The following is a 13,131-nucleotide window of genomic DNA, read 5'->3' as shown; positions in this document are numbered from 1 at the left end:
TCACCCACCCCATGTGGAAACTTGTTTCTACGCTCCCGGCGCACATTAGAATTTGTCATTAAGCTGTGTTTGGCTATTGGAAACAAATCGACAAAACAAAACTCCGTTACCCCAACTCGATTTTTTCTGAATAAAAACTTTACACTATATAAAGAAAGAACTTGCCCTCCATTTTCATTCGTTGAAATGATAGCTTGCAGCAGGTCTCTCACCAGGTTCGTGTGACAAACTATTTTTTCTCTCAGAATAAATTAATACGAATTTGATATCTCGATATCAATGTCTGAATCTGCAATTTCAAAACTCTTGTGTTTGATTACACACTTCAAATTATCTTCTGATTCTTGTTCATTCATTTTGCAACGCACACTCCTCACAAAATTAGAAGTTTGATGTGCTTTTGCTTTGTAGAGTGAACCGAGTTCTCAAGTTTACCGATACATATCTTGCCTCAAATTCAAGGCCTACACGTTATTACCTACAGGTTCCCGCATTCTACTCCCGTGATTTGTTTGTATGCTGTTTTCTAATTTCATCCTTTTGTAATCACTGTTTCTCATTTTTTTTTTCTTTAGTAAGTATTCCTAGTGAAATTATAGGGACATTGTGATTATATATATATATATATATATATATATATATATATATATATATATATATATATATATATATATATTGATTGGGATTAGGTTACCTGGAGCAAATTTTGCTGGACTCACTTTTACGCTTGCGAATTGTTTTTCACGGGTTATGTTGCGTCTACTTATACATGCAATACTGGACTGAGATGATGTCTCAATGAGTTGATTGTATCAAATTTCCTATTTGTATTGGTCCTTAAGAGTTTTGAACTCCTTCCTCATCTTAGAGTAATTTCTTTTTACAACAGAGCACTTATCATTGTTTAAGCTGCAATTTTATGACGAGGGGTAGGAAGAAGAAAATATGTCTTGAAGACCATGGCATGGAACAGAAAAAAATGAACTCTATATGGAGACCAGTTGCCACGAATGCCAGTACTTGTGAAGGTTTGTCCTAGGACATGCTGTTATTCAACTTCCGGTTGTACCAACTACCAACAATTTTGCGTTATGCTTATGATTTTTAGTTTTTCTTTTGCATGATACGACATTTTGCAAAATGTAACACACAGAAGAAGTAGTTACTTTTTTTTCTTATCTTTATATACACACGGTCTAGTTCCTCAATCAAAATTAGTATTTTTGTATATTTCATGCTATGTATTTGACAAGCACTCAATGGTATGGGGTAGTGTGATTTTCGAAAAGCATGATACCTATTACTTAGGAGGAGAGGCCGGGTAGGACGGTTATTTATATTAAATTATCTGGTTTTTAAGAAAGCTTGATAAAGGATGCAATTGTTGAGTCAGATGGAGACAAAGTTCACGAAACAGGCTGTAGCACATCTAACACTATTTCAAATGATCATGACATGAAGGTAGCTGCTGAAGCTATAGATGAAATTGCTAAATCAGCTACTAGTTCAAACCAGTTGCAGGATAATGTTGAAAACAGAGTGCTACAAGGAGATTCATCTGTCGTCTCTGAAAAACATTCAATTTCTGTGCAGGCAAGATTATAATTTTTCACTTCCTTTTACTTTTCTTGAATTGATAGTTCATATTTACGAAGATATGAACCAATATTTGTTCATTTCATCGGTCACATGCTGGTGATCACCGTATATCTTTAGTTGCTTCTTTTTCATTATGTTTAGGTTTCATGTAGTGTTGGCTGTTTCATGTGCCTTAAAGGTTACTATAGGGCTAGAATCAATCGTTTGTTATGAGTTATCAGATAGTAGGACTTCAAAAACATATGGAAGGATTTCATAAAGAAGACTTTCATTAAAGCCTATGTTGCTAATATGTTCTCTCCTAGATTTTATTTGAATCTTACCATATTTTTTATTGTTTGCTATTTTTCTTCTCATTTTTTTTGTCACTATGTTGCTGTGAAAAGTAATGTTATAATTTGTTGTTTTTTCAGAAAATTTCATTCGAACTATCTTTCTTGGTCCTTGGTTTCGGTCTGTAGTTTGTCTTGTTTTAAAAGAAAGAGTTACACTTCCATTTGGTTCTCTTTTTTGATTATGTACAGGACAGTCAAAAGCTTCAGTCTTTCATCTCTGTTTTAATTTTGTGTTTGTTGTGCAGGTTGGTGCTTCTCTATTTCGTTTTATTAAAGGAAAAGGGTAAAAACTATATTTTAATTTCTCTTTGGCATAATGGCATTGATAACAACATTACTTAACCAACTTGAAGTAGATAAATTTTAGATAAAGAGAGGCTCAATACGACATTGATAGAAACTGTCAGGGAAAGAATCTGAAAATGTAAACTTTAATTGCAATAACAGGCTCCTCCAATGTGAAGTAGAGAGAATTACAATCCTAGAACCTATAAGCTTTTTCTGATTACGGAATAATCCTACCCTCTCAAGATTATGCAATCTTGCTTCTCTATTTTATAAAATTCCCCAATACCCCTCGCTGATTCCCTCTACCTTTATTTATATACAGAATATTCCACCTTGACCCTCCTTTTCTTCCTATTATAATGATTTCTATCTAATAATAGGTATAACAAACATGGGTGAAAGTGATAAAGAAAAATATTTTTATGATTGTAAAAGGACAGGAGCAAATATGCTTTGATAAAGTAGGCTGAAAAGGATAGTTATGCATGTTAGGAATTGTATTAACTTTGACTTGAGATTCATGTTGCCTACACCATGTGGGATACGATTACAGAAATCTTGCTGCTATTGCTATTATCAAAGGGAAAGGGTAGAAGATTGTGCTTATGACATGTTAATTAGATTAAATGCTTCTTATATACTTCATATTATTTCAGGGGATCCACACAGAAAAGGATAGAAGAGGAGATGGGGGTTAAAATAATAATACCTACTTCAAAAGAAGAGGATTTCATTTGTAAGTTTTGGGTTACCTAATTTGCTATCTATCTTGTGTAGGTCAGCTTTGAGATATTCAAGTTATAGTTGATTTGACATGATTCTCTTTCATCCAGAAGAATAGAGTGTGTTGACATTTGATAATCATAATGATGTTAATAGGTCTTTGGTTCAAGTTGTGTTTGTTCACTCTTTCTAAGCAAAAGTCCAATTCCTTTGAGAGGCCAAAACATAATTACGTTTGACAGGAGCATGAGTCTTACATTGGTTGAGTGTGAGATACAGAACTTCAGTTTAATGTAGAGGCTTCACCCTCCCCTGTATCCTGGAGCTCCTCTAAATCATGATTACTCTTATTAAGAATGAAGAAATAAATATAGGATTGATATCCCTTGTGTAAAATACACACAAAAGGGTGTTTATTTATAGATGAAAATAATAACAGAATAACATAAACTATGGGAACTAAGCCCCTCAACAATTCGCATAAGAGTGGATAACAAAATTTTATCTTAATTATTCAATATAAATGTCTATTGCAGCCATTGAAGGCATTTCAATCGACAGTGTGAATTCAGCTTCAGAGAGGATACAGGCTATAATTGATGAGGTCAGTTTGCCTGTCTGGGCAGTCTCTCAGATTCAAAAGACCTTTGATTATATTTATCTCATTTTTGCTATTTGTTTCCGGTGTTTACTTTGCAGTCACAGACTAATATTCACGTGTTTTCTTGTTTTTGTAACAGACAGTTAATAGTCGAAGTCTTGATTATTCACATTTCATATCCTTTCCACTGGCAATTCATCCCGAGTTAGTTGATAAACTCATCAATTTTCAACACTCGATTCTAGGAAATGTTTCTTACAAGGATGAGAGCACTGATACTGATTCCAATGAAGAGGAGGGTACTGCTGACACCAAAGGTGTGGATCAACTGTCAAAGGAAAATGCTGGTGTTGCAGTTGAACTTAAAGTTGATGATAACAGTGAATCAGTTAAAGTTAATCTTACTGACATACCCCTTGTCAGTTACACACCTAAAGCATCCAAGTTTTCTGCCTCATCTGGTATCAAAACAATTTGGTTTCCTATGTTTAATATATTTATAGCTTAAGGAATTTGAATCAAGATTGAAATTATATCCATTTCACGTTTTTTTTTTTTTTTATATATTTACTGTCAAATGTTCATGCTTTACTCCAAATAACCACTTTTCTGTTATGTTGCACTTTTGCAGATCTGGGTATTGACAAATCTATATTTATCAAGCCTAAAACATTTCACCTTACAGTACTCATGCTTAAGCTATGGAACAAAGAGCGAATTAAGAAAGCCTCTGAGGTCCTGCATGTAAGTTTTGTTAAATTCATCATCATATATTATGAGAATTAGATTTTATTTATTGATGTTTTTGTAGCTGTGTAGAGTATCTCCTCAAAAGTTATGGAAACCTTGGATAATCGGCCACTCTCTATAAGATTAAAGGGACTGGTATGCATCTACTTTAAGCACCATTTTACTGATATTATTCATATGAAATGCTGCTTATCTGTTGACAAAATATAGAATGACATTCCTACTAGTACATTCACTAAATCTATAGACTGAAGAAATGTTAAGATTTCCCTTTCAGCAAGCATACTGAATCGATGTAGTATCTTAAACAAGTGTCATATCCTCAGGGACTTATGCAAGATTCAACAGCAGTCATAATCTGTGTTTGACTTACACTGAAAATTTACAAAGAACAACATTTTGATAGGATCTATCTAAGAGTTTGAGTTATGAAACCACTAGAATTTAAGATAACAATAATAAAAAGTATTGATATTGAACTTCACCTACTCCATTCTGTTGTACTCCCATGATTATATATATATATATATATATATATATATATATATATTAAAAGCAATACAAACAAGTTCAAAAGATGACATTCAATCCTAATACAAGGAGATTGCCACCCATGGTGATGAGGGTCATCTCTATTACACAAAAATGGATTTAGGGGCAAATGATTTAATCTTGAATCTTCTTTCCAGTTGATCCTGGACCTTCTTCCACCTCCCTGTTCTTCTTTTCCTTCAGAGTATCTTTTTGGCCTTCAGAAAAACAATACCCCGCACCCAGTTATCTTGCAGCTATTTATATGTTGGAAAATTCATAACCTTTTGCTCAAGTGGGTTTCTTTTCTCTCAAGCGAAACCCATACTTCAAGCTGAAGAAAGGTTTTTCGCTCAAGTGAAAATACCTTCATTTGAGTGAAATTGATGCCTAGAGTTCCTGCTGTTTTGCTGATTTTTGCTCGAGCGAAAATGTGTTGCTTGAGCGAATCTTGTCCTGCACAGTTGGCCTGGTTTAGTTGATTAATTTCTCTGCTTTTCCATTCTTCTCCGTTGTTTTTTTTTTCTTTCCTTGATTGGTTGCTTTCTCTTCAGATTTGGTACTTGCTCCTACATAGAGATATACAAAAAAATCAGTCTACATTGGGAGAGATTATGATAAAAAATAAAGAGAATCTAGTTACTAAGTGCCCAATAAAGGCCATAATTTTACTGAATTCTGCCACATAACAAGTAACCAAACAATATACAAGTTAAAAAGTTTATATGTAGTTTTTTATTTCCCTTGAAAAGCTTGCGTGTAAACTTTTAGGCTTCACTGAAAGATTTCCTCCGGTGTCTGCTAGAAATTTCTACCATCAAATTGACCCCTTTGTGATTTTGTTTGATATCTTTGACGAGAGAAACTTATGTTTACTATTGTAGGAATGCATGAAAGGTTCTTTGGCAAAAGCCCGAGTTCTATATGCCCCTGTGGAAGAAATTGGCAGTGAGGGCCGTCTTTTACGTGCTTGTCGTATCCATATGTGGATTGTTCTTTTTGATTTTTTTGCGGGGCTGGGGGAGTTTAGTTAAGGATTCATTTTAGTTTTATAAAGTTCATATAATTATGGATCAGTGTTTGATTCCTGATTTTGATTATATATTGTTCTCAAAGAATTGTCTTTTCCTAAGCTTTTTTAGAAGTCATTATTGATGCATATGTTGAAGCTGGACTCGTCTTAGAGAGTGATGCTAAACAGAAACTGAAGGTAAACTAAATTTATCTGATTCATATCTGTTGCTTTTGGATAAATTATAAAGAAGTGTTTAATTTAACATCTTCAATTAAATTGCTTTATTAAAGGCTATTTTTGCTGTACTAATCTACTGTTTATCATATAAGTTTTTTTATAATATACTTTATTTTTCCATCTCAGAATGTCTCAGATTTTTGTTGATAGTGTCAGCTCATGTTTTAGCATAAATCATCATAGCATTTGTATATTAGGGACAAATTCCCCTTGTACCAAGTTGCCATTTCTGCATTATTTTTGGCCCAATGATCATCTCTTTCCAGCATTAAATTATTAAAGTTTGGAAATACTAATTTTTTTTCAAGGCCATGCTAGGAAACCTCAACACCAAGCCCTATTTGAACTTTTGATTGTTTTCAGTGATCATAGAGATTTTTCTCCTATTTTGCAGCTACACGCCACTGTGATGAACGCAAGGCATAGGAAAAGGTTCTACTCCCCCCGCCCTCACGCCCTATTTTTTTCAGCTAAGCAGTCTCGTTTGCAAAAACTTTGGTGATTTTTCAGTAAGCTGAAATGTGCTGCTTGTTTTCAGGAATAAGTGGAAAAGAAAGGTTGATTCTTTTGATGCACGAGGCATATTCGAGCAGTATGGTTCAGAGGACTGGGGGCAGTATCTTGTTCATGAAGCTCATCTTTCGCAGAGATTTTCTTTCGACGAAAAGGGATACTATCATTGTTGTGCTTCAATTCCTTTTCCTGGAAATATGCAGGTAGAATGATTCATGTTTTGTTCATTATCACCCCACTATCTTTTATGTGGAATAAGGATTTAAGTGGTAGCTTCATCAATACATTCAACTTTAGATCAATTTCAGTGTTAGTGTTTTGCTCGGTAGTTTATTCATTTCTGATTGTTAAGGTGTCGTTTATTCACATCTACATGTGACTTTTGTAATATATGGAAATTCTATTAGTAAAGAAAAAAATACATTAATAATTGTAAAGACTCCAATATAATTTCCCTATTTTTCTTATTATTAATGAATATAAAAAAATTGAATGTTGAATATATTTACTTCTTCGTACAAAATATTTAAGAACATGTGATCTGACAACTACTTAAATTGCTATTTTATGTTTTCGTTTTTCACATATAAATTTGAATTTCGTTCGACTTACTTAAAAGTGATGTATATAATGAGAGTACGGACAAGAATTGAATACAAATCGTCTGCTATCATATTGACTTACAATTTGTATACATTGAATATCTCTATTTATTATTTTTAAAAAACAAAAATAATTTTGGTATTTTCAAAAAACTGAAGACCGATTTTGCATGTATTATAGAATAGAATGAATGAGTTTTGGTCCAAAAGTGAAGTAGTACTACTGTCCTAGTCAGAGTTTAGTTTTTATTACAGAATTTCTTGTCAAATTATTTATCAACTTTTCTTCTGTTACACTTTTAACCTATGCATGTCTAGTTGTCTGCCATTGAAAAATATTGAAGCCACGTTCATTACTTCTTTTCTATGACAGTCCTATAAATTTAATGAAAATCAAGTAACATGATTAATGATGTCACAATGAAAATCAAATTATATATACTACATGAAAAAATTAAACTAAAATAAAATTAGGCTCTTATTAGATGATAGCTACATCACCTGCTGTTACATTTCAATAGCAGGGAATCATGTGTTCCATGTAAAATGAAATATATGGCAGTGCGAGTGAGAACTCCAAGTTTGTCATTATCTTTGCTTCACTTTTTGAATTCTTTAATTGAACTTAGGCTAAAGAAAAAGAAAAAAAAAACTATTAATAAAGACATGTTATTAACTAATCAACTATCGATGCTGAAATGTTGCTTATTTTGTAGCTTCATGCATGGCGTTATCCTATGAACAGTTGGCAGATAAGGATTCCTTTTTTTCAACCAAAACTTCAGATTTATGTGTCTGGTTTTTGTTGATTCAACTAATTCTCTTTTCACTGAATCAGTCTATATGTAATAAAGTGATAATCACAACTCTATGTTTAAATTGAATAATTGATTAAAAGGTTCAAGTAAATGAAAATTTTGTATTCCTGTTACAATCAGCAACTGAGAGAAAACATGTGCTGCTGCAATGGCAGTATGTAGGGTAAATTTTCACCTATATGACATTAAGTGGCAGAATTACTTTCTTAATAGTAACAAAATATCGTTAAAGAAGTGATTAAATTGAAAATATTAAGCACTTATTTCACAATGTGCTTGAAGGTACACAAAGAAGATGAACATTCATTTTTGTTCTTGGACAAAATAAGAAAAATTAAAATAGGGGAAGGTGGGGTTTGCCAGCTATAATTAACTGTAAAGTAGCTTAGAGAAGTTCTTTGATTAGCAATTGTGGCTTATATGAATGAATCATTTTGGAAAATTGATCAGTATAGGAAGAGAGGTTCTTATCACATAATTGTTTTTTTGGTGCTTAGAAATGAGCAATTTTAAGCTGTGTTTAAAACAAGTCTCTTCATACCTTCATTATTTTTATTTTTTTCAGCATAAATTAAGATTAATGTCTTATTTCAATTTTTATGTCTAATTAAAATGATGGATCTAATAAAGTGTTCATTTTAGTCAATGATGTTTTAGGGGGAAAATGATAAGAATAGTTGGAAAAAGTGACAATAAACAGTAAAAAAAAAAATGATAATAGACACTTTCAATCCAACTTTATTTTTGAGGATTTATCATTGGGTTTAATCTTTCACATTCACAATCTAAAGATTTCACATTCTTAATTTTATGGTAATTTTAATTTTTAAAGTAATTATCATAAAAACTAACAACTTATTTTATATAATAATTTGTAATTAGGTAAACACACAAATTTTTTCCACTGACAATACGCAGTATTTAGATTTTGTAATTAACCAAAAAAAAGTAAAAGAAAAAATTGCCAATTTTTTTAATTAAATGAGACAAAGATTTGAATCTAGATTAATGATATGACATAATCATAATTAACCAAACTATTTAGAAAAGGTGGTTTCAGCATGAAAAAAAAAGAGAGGGGCCAAAAGTCCGAAGCCATATTTATATAATAATAATTATTTTATATAATAATTTCTACTATTTATATAGCTCCTAATATGGAAGCCTTTTGTGCCATATTTCTAACTCCGAAGTGCACTTTGTTATATTATCCTCTCCTCCAAAGTTTCTGAACATGGCTGGAATAGCATTCGGACGCTTAGATGATTCTTTCAGTTTTGCCTCCATCAAGGCCTACATTGCTGAGTTCATCTCAACCCTTCTCTTTGTTTTTGCTGGTGTTGGTTCAGCCATAGCCTATGGTTAGTTTTTCTCTTTCAATGGACAACTTAATAACCTCACACTTTCGCAATGCAGCTTCTTTATCATCACAAATACAACATTTCATAGTATATAAGCGTGTGACCTTACCGATTAAATCGGTAATTGAGTTAAAATTCTCTTCTTAATATGGTATCATAGTCATTTTCAAGTCTATTTTAATGAGTGTTTGTTGGACTTATCAAGTCATCCACTATCGGATCAGATCATCCATAATATGTTGTTTCACGTACGAGTTGTCACTCTATATGTGAAGGATTGCGTTGTAAATCTCACATCAACTAGATATTAGAGCATTTCATACTATATAAATAGAGTAAACCTCAACTTATAAGTCGATTTTATGATTTTACGAAGTTAAATTGGGTTTAAAGTTATCGTAACTCACAAAGTGTTTTGAACTATGCACATATACATGCAGAAGTTTTGGAAAACCAAACACCCAAACAACGTTGTCTTTCATTAATTTCAACTTGAATCTGAGTTGTGCGAAATGTTTTGCAGCTAAGTTGACATCAGATGCAGCTCTTGATCCTGGTGGGTTGGTGGGTGTTGCCATTAGCCATGGTTTTGCTCTCTTCGTTGCTGTTGCTGTTGGAGCCAACATTTCTGGTGGCCATGTTAACCCTGCTGTGACCTTTGGGCTGGCTCTTGGGGGTCACATCACCATCCTCACTGGTCTTTTCTACTGGATTGCACAGCTCCTTGGCTCCATAGTGGCTTGCTTTCTCCTCAAGTTTGTCACTGGCTATGTAAGTTCAAACTCAACCCATTCATATCAGATTTCAATTGTGTCACAAACATGCCAAAATTCTCATTCATGCATCAGATTCTTCATGCCTAAGCACACCCATAACTTCTCTTCTATTATTCATCATATCAGTTACAGAGATTAGTATAATTAGTATAACGTAATTGTAAAGAAAAATATGAATTATTAATTTATCATTAACGGTTGTGTTAATTGTGATATGTTTGTTAGAAAAGAGAAGTAACAGTATCTGTTGACAGGGTATTCCGATCCACGGCGTTGGTGCTGGAGTTGGAGCCGGAGAAGGAGTTGTTACTGAGATTATCATCACATTTGGATTAGTGTACACTGTGTATGCCACTGCTGCAGACCCCAAGAAGGGTTCACTTAGTACAATTGCACCCATTGCCATAGGTTTCATCGTTTCTGCAAACATCTTAGCTGCAGCACCATTCTCAGGGGGATCCATGAACCCTGCACGTTCCTTTGGCCCTGCACTTGTCAATGGTGACTTTCATAACAACTGGATCTACTGGGTTGGCCCTCTTGTTGGTGGTGGTTTGGCTGGTCTTGTCTACACCTATGCCTTCATTCCCACCCACCACCATGCACCTCTCCCCACTGATTTTTGATTCACTTTCACACCCTTTGTTTGGTTTAATTTCTATGTAATAAAGGAGGAAAACTCACTTCTTTTCATCTCAGCCTTTTCTTTGTCATTTTGCTTTTAATGTAAAGTTGGAGTCATTGTTTTCTGCACCAATTCATGAGATGTAACTTTTCTTAGAACACTATTATATCTGATTTGTGGCTTAAGTTTTAATTTTAAAGCAGGAGGAGTAACTGGTATAGTGTGCCATTAATTAACATGAAACAGTGAAGCAGAAGATTTTTTTTTTATCAGCAATAAAAAAATAAAAAATCAATAAATGAGAACCACTTCAGAGATGGTCTAACCCTTTTACATGAAAAGTAGTTTAGTAAGTGTTTGATAAATGAGATATAAAAGAGAAACATCTTAAGTGTGTTTTTGTAGAAGAGGCCGAGAGAGAATAGTATTCACCCACTCAACAATTGTTCTACTCCTTTGGAGATTTTGATGAAGTGCTTATGGGTATGGGCAAGAGGTAATGGAAATTATTAATTTAAAAAGGTTAGAGTGGAAGGAATCCAAGCAAGAGAAGACAAGGAAGTAAGAACAAGTATAAGTATAAGAAGCAAGAAAAGACACTCACACCACTTCAAACATTTTGGTAGGGAGGGAGGGCCACATGCCCTCTTCGAAGCTGCTGTATAGTCATGGGTTACATTTAAATCTACTTTTGTTTACTTTTTTGGTGCATTCATCATTGAATGGTATGTTTTTTATTACATAACTTTTGAACTTTAAAATCTATTGTTTGAGTACACTAACTTGAAGTGTTTGATTGTATTTGTAAGATTTTTTTAGGATTGTATTTTTTTTTTTTAAGTTTAGTAGGTTTTTGGTAAGTTATAATGAGTTCGGAGAGATTTGTTTTGTTCGAGGGTTAGATTATTTTGAAATGTTTCCTATTTATTTAATTTTTTTTTTATAAAAAAAAACTTCTCCAAACTTTAATTGCAATATGTATATGTAGTACCTCTCTATCTGTTTTATGATACATAACAAATAATTTTTGTGAGGTTAAACCTAGTTGGTTACTTCCAATTACGTAAATCAATAGTTCAAACCGCACTCAAAGGTAGGGCATTTCCCATTTTTATAGGAACTTTTGTACCAGAAACAATGGTATCTCCAATTATAGCCCCTATGGGGTGTAAAATATATTTTTTCTCACCATCCACACAGTGTATGAGACAAATGAATGCATTTCGATTAGGGTCATATTCTATGGTTATGATTCTACCATATATGTTTTTTTCATTCCGTCGAAAATCAATTTGACGGTATAGACGCTTATGACCTCCCCCTCTATGCCCTGCGGTAATTATTCCTCTGACATTACAGCCTTTACCACAACGATGTTGTCCATAGATCAAATGATTTCGTGGAAACTAATATTATAATGTTTAAAAAAATGTTATAAAGCATAACCTTTCTGTAAAATTGCTAATTATCTATTATTACTTTATTAAAAGAAAATTGTACTTTTCCTTTGTGAAAGTGTAATGGTAGGATAGATCTCAATTTTTCAATAGAACATGTTTTACTTCATTTTTTAAAAGTTTATATTACTTTAGATAAGTATTGTATTTTAGTTATTAAGTTGGTAGCTAAATTTTGATAGTTAATTTAATATTAATTTATAATATTTTTAATAATAAAAATTATTTTAGATATTAATATTATTTTAGTTTATAAAATAATATTTAATTTAATTAATATAGTAATTAATTATTTTTTATTTTTAAAATTAATTAATTTAATAATTTTATTATAGAATTTGTGTTTTTGTTGCTATTTTGCATATTCTCTTTGGGTTTGGTGGATTGTGTTTTAGGTTTTGAGATTATGTTGTGTTTGGTTTTTGGCTGATTCTCCCTCCACCATATCATTTATGATTTGCACTCAACACATTCACGTAAAATGTCTATTTTGTTCTTAATGATTTTAAAATTTTGCCTTCTGGATATTCATATCTGTAAGTCAAATTACAAATTTCTGGATATACAAATTCGGAATTAATACTTCCAGATTTCACCATCCAGAAGCTTATTTGGACAACATAAATGATCTTCTGAATGTCAAGATCCGTAAGCAAACATAAATGAGTTCTGGATCTCAATCCTCAACACCATTTACAACACACCATTCTGGATATAAAATTTCAGAATTCATTATTCACTTCCAAATATGACCATCCAGAAGCTTAAATGAAATATGAAAATGACCTTCTAGATTTCGAAATCTGGAATGTATAAAAATGACTTCCAGATATTGAAATTCGTAAGCAAATATGTGAAAAGGGCAAAATCGAATTTTAAAATTTTCATTGGCTGCAAATC

General features: G+C 32.5%; 2 protein-coding genes across 7 annotated transcripts; both read left to right on the top strand.

Moving 5' to 3' along the window:
* Nucleotides 1-102: 102 nt before the first annotated feature.
* On the top strand, nucleotides 103-7,094 carry LOC137835957 (Putative eukaryotic LigT). Of its 6 annotated transcripts, none has more exons than XR_016521015.1 (14): nucleotides 103-215; nucleotides 412-484; nucleotides 890-1,028; nucleotides 1,394-1,593; nucleotides 2,180-2,217; nucleotides 2,879-2,958; nucleotides 3,482-3,549; nucleotides 3,686-4,007; nucleotides 4,178-4,290; nucleotides 4,358-4,431; nucleotides 5,712-5,802; nucleotides 5,970-6,037; nucleotides 6,474-6,511; nucleotides 6,618-7,094. XR_016521015.1 is itself a non-coding variant. In XM_068644721.2 (14 exons), the coding sequence occupies exons 1-14, from the start codon at nucleotides 187-189 to the stop codon at nucleotides 6,802-6,804; spliced, it is 1,512 nt and encodes a 503-aa protein (XP_068500822.2). In that variant the 5' UTR covers nucleotides 103-186; the 3' UTR covers nucleotides 6,805-7,094. The 6 variants fall into 6 exon arrangements, 4 of the variants coding, with proteins under 4 accessions (XP_068500822.2, XP_068500826.2, XP_068500825.2 ...); XM_068644721.2 differs by having other exon boundaries at nucleotides 4,366-4,431; XM_068644725.2 differs by lacking the exon at nucleotides 2,180-2,217 and having other exon boundaries at nucleotides 148-215; nucleotides 4,366-4,431.
* A 2,094-nt stretch (nucleotides 7,095-9,188) lies between these two features.
* On the top strand, nucleotides 9,189-10,973 carry LOC137835955 (aquaporin TIP2-1). The gene is made up of 3 exons (XM_068644719.2): nucleotides 9,189-9,373; nucleotides 9,897-10,144; nucleotides 10,404-10,973. Exons 1-3 carry the CDS (start codon nucleotides 9,247-9,249, stop codon nucleotides 10,773-10,775), a joined length of 747 nt encoding a protein of 248 aa, XP_068500820.2. The 5' UTR covers nucleotides 9,189-9,246; the 3' UTR covers nucleotides 10,776-10,973.
* Nucleotides 10,974-13,131: the final 2,158 nt, after the last annotated feature.

Source organism: Phaseolus vulgaris, chromosome 5 (assembly GCF_051622355.1).
Source record: "Phaseolus vulgaris cultivar YP4 chromosome 5, ASM5162235v1, whole genome shotgun sequence".
NCBI lineage: Eukaryota > Viridiplantae > Streptophyta > Magnoliopsida > Fabales > Fabaceae > Phaseolus > Phaseolus vulgaris.
Note: the sequence above shows the minus strand (reverse complement) of the source record. Positions and strands in the feature narration are given on the sequence as shown.

What these genes read in the sequence shown, in the direction of transcription:
- LOC137835955 (XM_068644719.2), top strand. Translation starts at nt 9,247, where the DNA reads ATGGCTGGAATAGCATTCGGACGCTTAGATGATTCTTTCAGTTTTGCC. An exon ending in TGGTTCAGCCATAGCCTATG is followed by an intron (nt 9,374 to 9,896) that starts GTTAGTTTTTCT and finishes AATGTTTTGCAG; the next exon opens with CTAAGTTGACATCAGATGCA. An exon ending in TCAAGTTTGTCACTGGCTAT is followed by an intron (nt 10,145 to 10,403) that starts GTAAGTTCAAAC and finishes ATCTGTTGACAG; the next exon opens with GGTATTCCGATCCACGGCGT.
- LOC137835957 (XM_068644721.2), top strand. Translation starts at nt 187, where the DNA reads ATGATAGCTTGCAGCAGGTCTCTCACCAG. An exon ending in AACATTCAATTTCTGTGCAG is followed by an intron (nt 1,594 to 2,179) that starts GCAAGATTATAA and finishes TTTGTTGTGCAG; the next exon opens with GTTGGTGCTTCTCTATTTCG. An exon ending in AACGCAAGGCATAGGAAAAG is followed by an intron (nt 6,512 to 6,617) that starts GTTCTACTCCCC and finishes GCTTGTTTTCAG; the next exon opens with GAATAAGTGGAAAAGAAAGG.